The sequence below is a fragment of the Oncorhynchus mykiss genome, chromosome 4 (assembly GCF_057628025.1).
Source record: "Oncorhynchus mykiss isolate SJ-2025 chromosome 4, ASM5762802v1, whole genome shotgun sequence".
In the NCBI taxonomy this organism is placed as follows: Eukaryota; Metazoa; Chordata; class Actinopteri; order Salmoniformes; family Salmonidae; genus Oncorhynchus; species Oncorhynchus mykiss.
This window is the reverse complement of record NC_143025.1, coordinates 29,484,706-29,497,983: the sequence shown is the minus strand read 5'-3', so window position 1 is coordinate 29,497,983 and position 13,278 is coordinate 29,484,706. Positions and strand designations below refer to the sequence as shown.

The 13,278-nt window shown below is 45.7% G+C and overlaps 1 protein-coding gene across 25 annotated transcripts in view; it reads left to right on the top strand.

Annotated features, from left to right (window-relative positions):
• LOC110521652 (palladin) overlaps positions 1 to 13,194 on the top strand; it is a 122,580-nt gene extending 109,386 nt beyond the window's left edge. For 8 of the 25 annotated variants that reach the window (XM_036969025.2, XM_090231748.1, XM_036969024.2 and 5 more), the window contains 12 exons: positions 613 to 1,284; positions 2,473 to 2,614; positions 3,026 to 3,127; positions 4,213 to 4,251; positions 5,569 to 5,790; positions 6,307 to 6,456; positions 6,957 to 7,045; positions 7,963 to 8,095; positions 9,455 to 9,662; positions 10,255 to 10,420; positions 10,613 to 10,746; positions 10,897 to 13,194. In XM_036969025.2, coding sequence (XP_036824920.2) covers positions 613 to 1,284; positions 2,473 to 2,614; positions 3,026 to 3,127; positions 4,213 to 4,251; positions 5,569 to 5,790; positions 6,307 to 6,456; positions 6,957 to 7,045; positions 7,963 to 8,095; positions 9,455 to 9,662; positions 10,255 to 10,420; positions 10,613 to 10,746; positions 10,897 to 11,057 — 2,218 coding nt within the window. In that variant the 3' untranslated portion in view covers positions 11,058 to 13,194. Of the gene's footprint in view, positions 1 to 612; positions 1,285 to 2,472; positions 2,615 to 3,025; positions 3,128 to 4,212; positions 4,252 to 5,568; positions 5,791 to 6,236; positions 6,457 to 6,956; positions 7,046 to 7,962; positions 8,096 to 9,454; positions 9,663 to 10,254; positions 10,421 to 10,612; positions 10,747 to 10,896 lie in introns of all 25 variants that reach the window. The other 17 variants (XM_090231747.1, XM_090231749.1, XM_090231746.1 and 14 more) reach the window with 4 other exon arrangements.
• The last annotated feature ends 84 nt before the right edge of the window (positions 13,195 to 13,278 follow it).

Genomic DNA, 13,278 nt, shown 5'->3' with positions numbered 1-13,278 from the left:
GTGTTGAGAGGATGTTGAGTGTTACAGGGGTATGTGTGCTATGTTCTGATTGGTGACATGGGGATGGAAAACCACTACTGTTAGGCTCTACTGACCCTGACACAAAATACGTGGACACAGTATGGAGTCTAGGCCTTTACTGTAGGGATTCCATTGGTCCGGGAAAAAAAGAAGGCCTGTACGGAATGCTTCTGATCTACTGGTGTGTGTTCCTGCTTTCATTTAGCTCACAAACTTTTAAAAACATTGTCCAGTTTTGTTCTGCAATAGTGTTTAAAAAAATATAAAAAAATTACTGTTTGGCATGATCATTCAAAGTGACCCCACTGTCCAGCAGTCATGTTACTGATGATGCCTATGTTACTGATGATGCCTATGTTACTGATGATGCCTATGTTACTGATGATGCCTATGTTACTGATGATGCCTATGTTACTGATGATGCCTATGTTACTGATGATGCCTATGTTACTGATGATGCCTATGTTACTGATGATGCCTATGTTACTGATGATGCCTATGTTACTGATGATGCCTATGTTACTGATGATGCCTATGTTACTGATGATGCCTATGTTACTGATGATGCCTATGTATCAACTTTCCTTTTAGGAACATAGAACAGTTGAAGCAGCTGCACGATCAGATTCTATTGGAACAGCAAGAAGCAGCCAATTGGATCCAGCAGCAGGAGCAAGAGCAGGAAGTCCCACTTCTGCTGCAGCAGCCCCAGGAAGTGTCCTCTCCGCCCTCTCCTCCTCTTCCCCCTCCTCCCTCCTTCCAGGAGCTGGAGAGCAGCGCCATGCAGACTAGCACATTCAACTACGCCCGGCCCAAGCAGTTCATTGCTGCCCAGAGCCCCGGGGGGACAGTCCCTGTGGGGGGCTACGTCACCCAGTCCTCTGGCTCCTCTGGATCCAGCCTGCCCTCACCCCTCTCCCCACCCACCTCACACAAACCCTTCACCAGGGTCACCCTGCCTCCCTTCACTAAGGGCAGCAGCATCGGGTCTCAGTCCCCATCCTCTCCCTCCTTCCCTCCTCCACCCCCTCCCTTCCTCAGCAGCAGCATGTCTTCTCCATCAGGCCCCAGCCAAGACTTTCCCCCACCCCCTCCTCCACCCATCTCCTCGACTCCCCCCTTCTCCCCCGGCCACTCCAGCAGCTCTTCCCCCTTCACTTCCATGCCCCAATCACCTGCTGGCTTCCTGGCCTCCGTCCTGCCAGCCACGCCCACGAGCCCGTCCGTCAACGCCCTTGGCCTGCCTAAAGGGAATGGGACTATGTGAGTATCCTCAATGTTACTCAGCTACACTGGCTCTAGACACAGCTACACTGGCTCTAGACACAGCTACACTGGCTCTAGACTCAGCTACACTGGCTCTAGACACAGCTACACTGGCTCTAGACACAGCTACACTGGCTCTCCATGGGGCAGTACCCTATACTTTCAGGCCAGTTCATTCCCCAGTCAAATGGTTGTATAGCATATCAGTCAGTAGGTGACAGCCTGCGGCAGGTCTGTCTCTATGGAGCCAGGCTGGCTCTCCCTCTCCCTCCATTCTCATCAGGACAGCCTGCCACCTGGCAGCAGCTGGAGGCTGGAGTTCTGCTGCTAGATGGAAGATGGCCTGTTTAAATTCTTATTCAGCATATTTACAACCCAGAGACCAGCCAGGGGCTCGTACAGACACTCAGAGAGCACCGTGTCTCTCAGTGTCCTGGGGTGTGTAAATGTGTGTGTGTGAGTTAAGAATATTTGCCCTGTCATCTGAAAAATATACACAATGACTTTAGAATGAAGGGTGTGTCAAAGTCAAATCAACATCTATTTGAAGGGTTTATGCAAAGCTGAGATTTCAACACACACTACTGGGCATTTTCCAAAACACAATAGTGTTTCTCAAGTCAAGAAACCCTACCTTCTCAGGCCAGGCCTGACTATGAGTCGGCTGCACCCAGAGTGAGCTCGGTCATGTTTATTTAATTGATAGAGATCTGGTGTTGTGTAGATAATCCTGGCTCTGGTTCTGCTTGATGATGCCTGGCCTTCTGGAGAAAACATCCACTGTCAAACACGCTCTCCCCCTTCCCCTTTAAGGCAATTCCACATCTCCTTCCTTCCCTCGCCCTCTTTTTCATCAAGCCCTCTCCTCTGTCTGTTTTCCCCCTCACCGGGGCATTCCTGCAGCAGGGGAGAGAGATAAGAGGACTCTGTCTGGAAGGCTGCAGTTGGACATGTTCAGATAAGGGAATGAGAAACAGAAAGAAGTGGCTTATTCTGTCTCAATCAAGGGTTCAAATAACTCCTAGTCAGTCTGACACACACACACACACACACACACACACACACACACAGCATATTGCATATCATGGCTATGTGATCTACTGTAGAAAGAAACAGCAGCCACTGTTGACTAACGGTCTGATGTCCCATGTTCTAAACCCTACGTCTGTTGTTGTGTTCTGTCAGCAGTGCTTTCCCCCGGAAGCAGTCCAGAGGAACCCCACGCCTGGCCTCTGACTCTGACATCCAGGGAACCAAGGATGCTGTCATTCAGGACCTGGAGAGGAAGCTACGATTTAAGGAGGAGCGCATGAGCAATGGACAACAGGTGTGTGTTACAGAGTGCCTTCACAACACTGTAGATGACTGTGTGTTTGTAAGTAAGTCGGGAATTAAGGTATTGCTGTAACATTATTTAATACATATTATTAACTAGCGGTCCATCATGTCAAATATCAATCAAATTTCATTCCCAACCATTAATACATGCATAACTAAGTCACAGATATGTTCACAGACCAGCGTTTCTGCTGATGTTAGAACAGGCCCGGTACTATAGTGAGTCCAAAAGAGCCTTTTGACTTGGAGAGGACAATACATTTCCCCCCCCCCCCCCCGTGTCATCCATTTCACAAGTGTATCTCAGGAAGACTGTATCTTATTAATATCTGTGACGAGTGTGTGTTGCTGTTGCGACTGACACACTAACCCCGGCTGACCCATTAATCGGTGCTTCCAGAGGTTAACCTACGAGGAGAAGATGGCTCGCAGGCTGCTGGGGGCAGACAACGCAGCCACAGTACTAAACACACAGCAGCAGGACCAGGAGCCAGTCACACAGGTACGCTGCTGCTGCAACTATACCAGGAACACGCACACACACACCTGGACAGGTATACATACACAGCTGGACAGGTATACACACACACTCACTTGGGCTGGACTGGACAGGTGCAGACTCACACACTACTCACAGAGTCACAAAATACTTGTCTAGGATCACCGCCTCTGTGCTACACTGTAGTATTGCGTGTGTGTGTGTGTGGCATACACACCTACATTAGTCATATTTGTCAGTCACACCGCTTCACTCAGAGTTGTGTCGGTGTGCAGGGTTACTGAATTTCTGAGTCTATTTTTCCATCTGAATGCTGGCCTGTGATGTTTATTATTGAAAAAGGCTATATTATATTTTGGCTACACTGGAAACACTTTAATTTAAAGCATGCAATGAAGCTTTGATATGAACAGAATACTATCCTACAGAACCCTCTTTAAAAACACTCTGTTATTAAAACTGGCAGACTCCACAGTGTTGATACGGACGCAGTTGGAAATGAGTTGAATGTAGCCATTTGTTCCCCTCAGAAACATTAAAAAGCTGTATAGAACTGTGAAAGTCTCAAATATAGACTACAGCTACACAGATTAATACAGCACGTAGTCTTAAAGAACACACAACCTCATTGCAGAACACACACCTAGTTGTTGCATTGACTAAAGTCAAGCCTCAGTGCCAAGTAAACAGAGTTTGTCCTCACACAGCTGCAGACAGTGGCAGCGGTGTTTTGTGGAGGTCAGGGCTGGTCTGTGCTGCTGTGCTGTGATGACGTTGGGCTCTGGCTGCCTGGAGGCCCATGGGACTGAGCCTGGTTCCCTGTCTGATAGAGATTGGCTCTGCATGGCTCTGGGCATTACTCTGCCTGAGGCTGTGAGTTTGCCTGTTCCAAATCAGAGGATATGTGATGAAAATATGTGTGTTTTGTGGATATGTGAAATGGTATAAGACTTGACAATGTTACACACTCTTTCATGAGTTGTGGTAAGTGCACGCCCACGCCCTCTTGGTGTGTGATTGGACCTCAGGTCGTGACGTCATACAGTAACACAGAGGCAACACCTCATTATTATTTTATGTCTTCGCAGGACTCCAGTTCATCTGATATAGAATCGGTCCCTCAAAAGGTTATTCAAGCCTCTTTTTCTCTCTCTCTCTCTCTCTCTCTCTCTCTCTCTCTCTCTCTCTCTCTCTCTCTCTCTCCCCTTCTTCTCCCCCCTCTTTCTCTCTTTCCTTCTCTCCCTCTCTCTTTCTCACTCACTGTGTGTGGTCACTCCCCGTGCTTAAGCCATTCAACAAAGCCACACTGATAATAATTCAGATGTGCTCACACACACTTTGACCGTAACAGGATCAGGGAACCTGCAAATGAACTGATAAGGATAAAGACAAAACATACATTTGACAAAAAAGCAGATGGGAAAAAGTTAATTCATGGTTCTGTTAAGGTCATTGTGGTGGTTCCATATCTTTTGACTGCCTGTGGTCTTCAGTCAGAGCTGACCCCATTACTGACCAATACTGTTTATGAGAAACCCAGTAAGTATGGCCAAGGCTTTGTCCCTGTGCATGGCTGTTACTTTTAATGTATATGTTGATTCATTGACTCTCGGTGTGTTGATTGGTCACTTTTGATGTGTCAATCAGATATTGGCGCCTGCATGAGCTTGTTTCCAACACGAGACATGAGATGCTAAAATGAACATGGTCCACTGTCATCAGAACTATGGGTTACACCCATAGCTGTGCGTGTGTGTGTGTTACGTGTCACAGGACCTATATACTTGTCTCTTGTTTGTGTACGTGCGTGAGCGAGTGAATGAGAAACAGAGAGAAACAGAGAGAACAAGAATTCAAGGGAGAGGGGGGAGGAAGAGAGAGAGAAACGTTTGCGAGAAGGAGGAGAGACAGGGATTGAGGGAGAGGCAGAGAAATAGATTTACACTTTGGTGAGCGTTGGCAACATACTCCACTCCTCCCATTACCAAAGCTTTGCCTCCCCTTGAGATGTCATAACCCTTCAGCTGTGTCTTAGGCCTGTAATTATCAGTCAGTCAGTCAGTACACTCTACTCTCCAGATGTTGCCTCTGCCGCAACAGACTGGGCCAGGATGGTGAGAGATTGAGATTGAAAGAGAGAGGAGGAGGAATTGAGAGAGAGAAGAGGAATAGACAGAAAAGGAGGGAGGAATAGAGAGTTGACAGGAATGGCTGACGGGAAAAGGAGAATCTTGGTTTTCCGTAACTCACTGTTCTTGAATGAATGAAAGGATAAATCGATGCATGCATGAGTGACAGAATGTTCTTGGTGGAGTGTGCTTCTTGTTCATCTGATTTTTCTGTGACCCCGTTCCTCTGTGATTTCAGGCTCTTCCTGTAATAGTGATGCTCCTTGAACTCCGTCTCCCAGGGTTAACCCTGCTCCTTCTCTGTGTGCTCTGCAGGAGTACAAGGTGTCCAGCTTCGAGCAGCGCCTGATCAGTGAGATCGAGTTCCGTCTGGAGCGCTCCCCAGCGGAGGAGTCTGACGACGATGTGCAGCATGACGAAGACTCTACAGGCCAGGGGGTGGTGCCATTCTTCGACAGCAAGCTCAAACACTACAAGGTGTTTGAGGGCATGCCCGTTACCTTCTCCTGCAAGGTCATCGGAGACCCCAAGCCAAAGGTCAGAGGTCACACAGATCCCAGAGTGATGATGTGGAAATATAGTGGACTGATTCATCGTTGGTCTCGTATACCAGGACGCCGTATTTTTGATTGTATTTAATGTCAATATTATCACTGCTACACTATTTAGTTATAGTGTATTGTTGTATGCTGAACCTATTTCATGTACTGCCATATTGTTCTGATAATGTGGAGTTGATGATGTGTGGTGTTGTTAGTAGGAGGTACATGTACAGTTATAGGGGCGTGGCCTGCCGTACTAACATCTCTGAGTCCGCCACTGCGGGCAGCATCAGAGGGCCTCTGTAATGACTGGGTGATGACAGGCATCAGATGAAAGGAGAGATAGAGGATGGAGGGACTATAATATGATGTAATATAATAATATACCTCCCTTCCCTCCCTACTCCTATTCACTTCTATAGGTCATTGTGTCCCCTAAAGATCTACTGGTTTAAGGATGGGAAGCAGGTCATTGTGTAACTCTGTGTTGTGTCTATCCTGTCCCCTATAGATCTACTGGTTTAAGGATGGGAAGCAGATCTCTAAGAGGAGTGAACACTACAGGATCAGCCGCGACGCTGATGGAACCTGCAACCTCCACACCGCCGCCGCCTCATTGGACGATGACGGCAACTACACCATCATGGCTGGTAACCCCGAGGTGAGAACACCTGACCCACCCACCCAACACACAAACACACACACACACACACAGGACCTGACTGATTCACACCCAATGTAGAAAACTCTGCACAGACTTTCACACCAAGTTGTTTCACACTAATCTACTGTACACAAGGGACATACACACACTGTATCTATGGACACGCACATTATCAGGACCAAACCGCTTGGCAGCCAGTGGTGCCGTTTGGCAGCCAGTGGTGCTGATGCTGTTAGCAGTCATTAGTTCTGGAGAATAATAGCCATGGAGAAGATAAGGGTCTCCAGCCAGCAAGGGGAAGCAGGCGTTGAGTGAGACAGGAAATCACTAAAGCCTTCATGAGGGTCGAGAGTTCATGTACTGTTGGCTGTCTGAGAGCCTGGCCAACTTCAACACATTGTACTTCCTCCCTGAAGTGTTGGGTTTTAGTTGAGTTTGAGTATGAACAGTCATAAATGTCGAACAAACGTCTCTCTCTCTCTCCCTCTCTATCTCAGGGGAGGGTGAGCTGTACAGGCAGGATGATGGTCCAGGCAGTGAACCAGAGAGGGAGGAGCCAGCGCTCTGCACCTGGACATGTTCGCAGGTACAGGAAGACTACAATACCTGACACAGAAGGAGACTACAATACCTGCATCGCAGGAAATGCAGATGAGCTTTATGATTTACATAAATTCACTGATAACCTACACTGACACACGGTTATATGACCAGTATTGAACTTTTCATGTAGCCTACTTTTGGCCAGCCTAACCACCGGTCAAGCAACATTATTGCCTAAATGTTCATATTCACAATGATACCAGGTGTATGAACATCAATTCCAAACTACCATGATTATGACATTTTAAAAGAGTTATGTACAGTATTGTTGATACTAGAGTGTGTTAAATCATTGTGCTGACATTTTTATGTGAGGTGAATAGTGTAGCGTGAGAGGGCGGAAACACCTGTTGGTTCTGCTCTGTTAGATTGATAGGTGTAATATTTGTTCTGCATAATACCTGTCCCACGTATAATAACACACCCACACCCGAACGAACACACACTCACACTCACACACACACACACACACACACACACACACACACACACACACACACACACACACACACACACACACACACACACACACACACACACACACACACACACACACACACACACACATGCATTACGGAAAGCTGATCTGTACACAGACACTCCCAGATAAGTCCTTCATTTGTCTGAGGGAAGCTTTTGAAGATATCCATCAGTACCTCCCTCTCCCTTTATCTCTCTCCTTCTTACCCTCTCTCTTCCCCTCGCTCCGCTCTGCACAGCTCGGGTGTATTTACACTGTGTGGAGGGATGGCGATGTCATTGTTGTGATAGTGCAGGAGGACAGGGAACGCCTGGGGTCATGACCCACCATAGAGTTCCAAAACGGAGAGACAGGGTGCTGGTAGTGGGAGTACTGGGTTCTGTTAGGTGTAAAATTATTGCTCTGCCTCCCTCTCTTAGACCTAGGTCTCGGTCCAGGGACAGTGGTGATGAGAACGAGAATATCCAGGAGCGTCACTTCCGCCCCCACTTCCTGCAGGCGCCCGGTGACCTCATCGTCCAGGAGAGCAGGCTCTGCCGGATGGACTGCAAGGTGAGGCCACGCCCCCTTAACACTGAACCCACCTCTCCTTGACCTCTTCAACTACAGCCACACCTTTAGGATGCTACCATTATAGGCCTGGTGTTTATGGAGGACTGGAAACGTTTTCATTACTAGAAGCAGTGCAGGTTCAAAGAATTCCTAAAAGGAACATTCCAACTTTCCAAAATGAACCCTGGTGTTCAACAGTAAATCATAGAAAATGGGGGAAAGCAGTGCAGATCCACCCTCTAATTGTATGTATGTGTCAGTGATGAGGAGTGTCTGGGGGCCTGAGGAAGGTGTCCTCCCCATTAATTCCATATACTGGGGAAGAAAAAACTGCGGGCTATATATTTAATTTCTTCTTTCATGATGAATGGCTCAGACAGAGCGCAAGAGGAGGGGAAATCCTGGGGTCATTTTGCTAGGATTACGGGGATCCCTCTCGCACTCTTTCTGCAATTCTGTCTCTCTCCACACTCTCCTTCCCTTTGTTTTCTCTTTCTCTGTCCGTCCCCTTCTCTCTTTCTCCCTTGGTCACTAATCCTCCCTGTGCGGTCAGACCGTTAGAAAACTATGTTACAAAACTGTAATACAACCAAACAGCACCATACACGGATTTCACACGCTATAAAAAGACTCTCTTTTTATACTCGTCCAAAAAATAAACACAGTGAGTCTCCAATGTCTTGGGGCTCTGAATGTCAATTATATTTATAGACTATATTTATTTCCAAATCGTTTGTGGGTTTCCAAACTTTCCATGCCAATAGTGTCTCAACTACAGGAATTGTTCTGCAGTCAGGCTGAACCATGTTGTTCAACCAAAAATGTATAAATTCTGCACTCAATACAGTCAAGGCCGGACACACACACACCACACACACACACACACACACACACACACACACACACACACACACACACACACACACACACACACACACACACACACACACACACACACACACACACACACACACACACACACACACACACACACACACACACACACACACACACACACACACACACACACGGGCTCTACTGGTCAGACCTGAGGGAGGGAAGGTGTGGGGTATGCAGCGGGTGCTGAAAAGAGAGACGGGTCCTTTTAAAGGCCAGGCAGTTCTCATGAGAAAACATGCAGGCGACCGGGAGACTCCAGACAAGCAACAATAAAACACGGCTGCTCTCACTGCAGACAGAGACGCACCATATTACTGTACTCACAATGCAAATATATACCAGCACATATACACTGCAGATAGAGTCATGCTCCATCTAGATTCAAATCATCACATCACTGTATAAATAACACAATGTGATAAATGAGTCATTGAGTATGTGTTGTGTTCCCCCATCTAGGTGAGTGGCTTGCCTACACCAGATCTGATCTGGCAGTTGAATGGTCAGACCATCCGACCTGACTCCGCCCACAAGATGCTAGTGAGGGAGAATGGCGTACACTCATTGGTCATCGAGCCTGTGTCCAGCCGCGACGCAGGCATCTACACCTGCATCGCTAGCAACCGCGCGGGACAGAACTCCTTCAACCTGGAACTCATTGTCGCAGGTAGACACCCATACAGTACATAGATGTATAAGTATAGACAGATGAACAACATTAAAACATTGTCACAGGAAAGTACCCATAATCTGTGCTTGACTTGGACTGAAATAGGTTCCTGTACTTATTTTGGGTACCGGTACTGTTTATATTTAGGTGCAGGAGCTCCACAATACATTTGAGCTACTATTCTATAAGAGGAACAGGAGCTCCACAATACATTTGAGCTACTATTCTATAAGAGGAACAGGAGCTCCACAATACATTTCAGCTACTATTCTATAAGAGGAACAGGAGCTCCACAATACATTTGAGCTACTATTCTATAAGAGGAACAGGAGCTCCACAATACATTTGAGCTACTATTCTATAAGAGGAACAGGAGCTCAAGCAGTAGAACATTTGAGGTGTTGGTACTCAGCTCCGGTGAGCTCCTCCTGCCCAAGTCAAGCACGGGCCATAATATTTTAGATGTCTTTTCAGATATAAGGCACTTTGTCTATTTTTATTTGTTGATGCAAATACCGTAATACTTACGTCACAATACGTCATAGTTTGATTTACTATTGACTGACCGTGGTCTCTCTCTTGTCTCCAGCCAAAGAGATTCACAAGGCTCCTTCGTTCATCGAGAAGCTGCAGAACACTGCTGTTGCCGAGGGTAACCCTGTACGTCTGGAGTGCCGTGTGTCGGCTGTCCCCAACCCAAAGATCTTCTGGAAGAAAGAGAACGAGTCTTTCACTCACAATACAGACAGGATCAGGTAAGTCAGCTCTACCATTCACCGTCAATGGCTTGTATTATATAAGTCCAATAACAGTCAAAGGAAGTAGTGTAGCAATATTATTGGTAAGCAGCCTCTTAAACTGGACCTGCAAATTATAGAGATATTGATGATATGACAATAGTTGGTGAAACTCGGTCCTGAGGGAGTGTGTTGAACTCTTTTTCCCAGCATGCACCAGGACAACTGTGGCTACCTGTGTATGATCATCCAGCCAGCCATGAAGGAGGATGCTGGTTGGTACACCGTGTCAGCCAAAAATGACGCTGGCATCGTGTCCAGCACCGCACGACTCGACGTCCACAGTAAGTCCCCCAGACACCAATGTCTTTCTCTGTGTCCACACAAACCAACTGAATATTATATACCCTCCAAACACACATGACCAAATGTAAAAGGCTAAATCACTGTTACTGTCTCTGTTCTCATCTCTTCCACCTATGTTCCGTCCTCAGCTCAGTGGCAGCAGCCCAACACTCCCAAGCCGAAGAAGGTGCGTCCGTCTACGAGTCGCTACGCAGCGCTAACAGAGAGAGGACTGGACGTGAAGGCAGCCTTCTTCCCTGACTCCAGCCCCCTGCAGCCTGGAGGCCTGGTGGAGAGTGATGACCTGTAGAGACCAGCGGGGTTCACACACCCCACTCAACCCCCTAATGCCTTAAAACTGACCCCCAGTGCTACAAGCACCAACCCCTGTTCTCCCCAGACATATAGGGGTAAATGTAACGCCCTCCATCTGAGGCGTATTACGACAATCCCACAGATACTATTTTGGAAGATGGATGACGGGCAATGTGACACCCCATAATATCTCAGTGTCAATGAAACATGGATCCCAACTTAGGATCAGATGGGGTGGCAGGTAGCCTAGTGGTTAGAGCGTTGGGCTAGTAACCCAACTAGTAAGGTTGCTAGATCGAATCCCGAGCTGACAAGGTAAAAATCTGTCGTTCTACCCCTGAACAAGGCAGTTAACCCAATAATTTGTTCTTAACTGACTTGCCTAGTCAAATAAAGATTTAATAAAAATATAGTTCCGTTTTATCAACCATAGGAATAGGAACTACCATAGGAGCCAGAGGAATCTATCCTTGGTGGCCATTGAAGTTTGTTTGAAATTCTGTGGTCCATTAAAACAATAAATTGTTCACAAGTTTCTGATAATGGGTGGTGGAACTGAAGAAGACTTGAATGTTGGTAAATTAGTTCTCAAAGTAACACTACCATAACCACACAAGGGGGTCACCTCTTAAGTGCCTAAGATATCTCTCACATGAACTCTTTGTAAAAAAAAATATATATATATTTTAAAGTCTAAAGTAGTGTTATTATGCATGTGACAATGGTGCCATTTGTAATGCTCTATCTAAATGGATGCCTTACTTATGAAATACTCCCCCAACAAAGGCACCAAATTATAGGGGTAGAGATATATAGAAACGGGACAGACTTTGGACTCAATGTAAAGGTATGGAAAGTCCAAAGCATGGGAGCCACACGTCATGTTTCCCTGGACTGTTGAGAGACGAAAGAGAGACCGCAAAACACAAAGTTGTTATTTTATATGGTTATCACAGCATAGTCTTGGCAATATAGCACAACATGGATATAAATAGTGTCTGGTTTTAGTTATTAATAGCACAATACCATAGATATCAGCATTGTCAGGTTCAACATTTAGCACAAATACCATCGATATTGCACAAGGACTTACATACTTTTTTTCTTGTTTTTTTTGGTCAGGTCAAAATGACCTTGAAAGTTCAAACTATTTAGTGATGAGATGAGTTGTGAAAAAGAGAATGTTGGCTGAATGACTCGGACACCGTTGAGAGCTCTCGTCGTTACCATGGTAACTTCAGTGATTGATTGATGGATAGAGAGGGAATGACTGGCTAGGAGGTACTGGTGTGTGAAGGTTGACTGTAACAGGGATAGGAAGAGGGGTTATCCTTGGCCAGGATGCCCAGGTGATCAGTCTCAGCCCAGTGACAACCGTCACTTCAACGCTTGTGAACTGTGTGATCCGTGAGTGGAAGTCAAGGACAGAGGAAAGCAAGTTTTTTGGAATAGAATTCACTGTAGATGACAGATGATAAAGAAGAAATGGACTATGTTGATGATGAAATGATGGTGTTGATGATGAAATGATGGTTATGACTGATTTTGGAGATCAGTTATTTTCTTTGGTTTATTTTTTAAGTTTAAAATCTTCAGACGTGAGACAGTCCTAATAATGGCTTCAGGTGATTGATCACACACCACAGATTGCTTTATTTTTCTATGAGAAATCTTTTCTTCCCAAGAAACTTGACATAAATTATATTAGTGATTTTTTTTCTCTCTCAAATGTTCAATGACAACATAATCCTGTCTGTATTAAAATATCACACTTTTTGAAACAATGTATATTGCCTTAAAAGATCACTTGGGCCTATTTCAGTCACAATGTCTGTCCATGTTTTTATGAGGCACTTATAACAAATGACTATTATTATTAATTATAGCAAAGCTGTCAAGGGAAAAGATATACACAGAATTGTATTGAAATAAGTAATGATCTATTTTCTCTCACTACTGCATTATTAAATAGGCTTCTTTTGCTGTATCTGTTCACAGCATGTTTCATCCTGCCATTACTGTGATCAGTCACAATCATATAGGACACCTTTTTGATTTCTATGCCTGTATATGGAATGTTCTCATGATATTACATTAGTTTATGAAAGATAATAAAACAACCTAAGTGTCTAGAGGTACTGTGTTTATGTTGAGTGAGGAGACAGTAGGAGACTGCTCAAATCAATTCCATACAAAAACTTACCCAGCAGCCATAT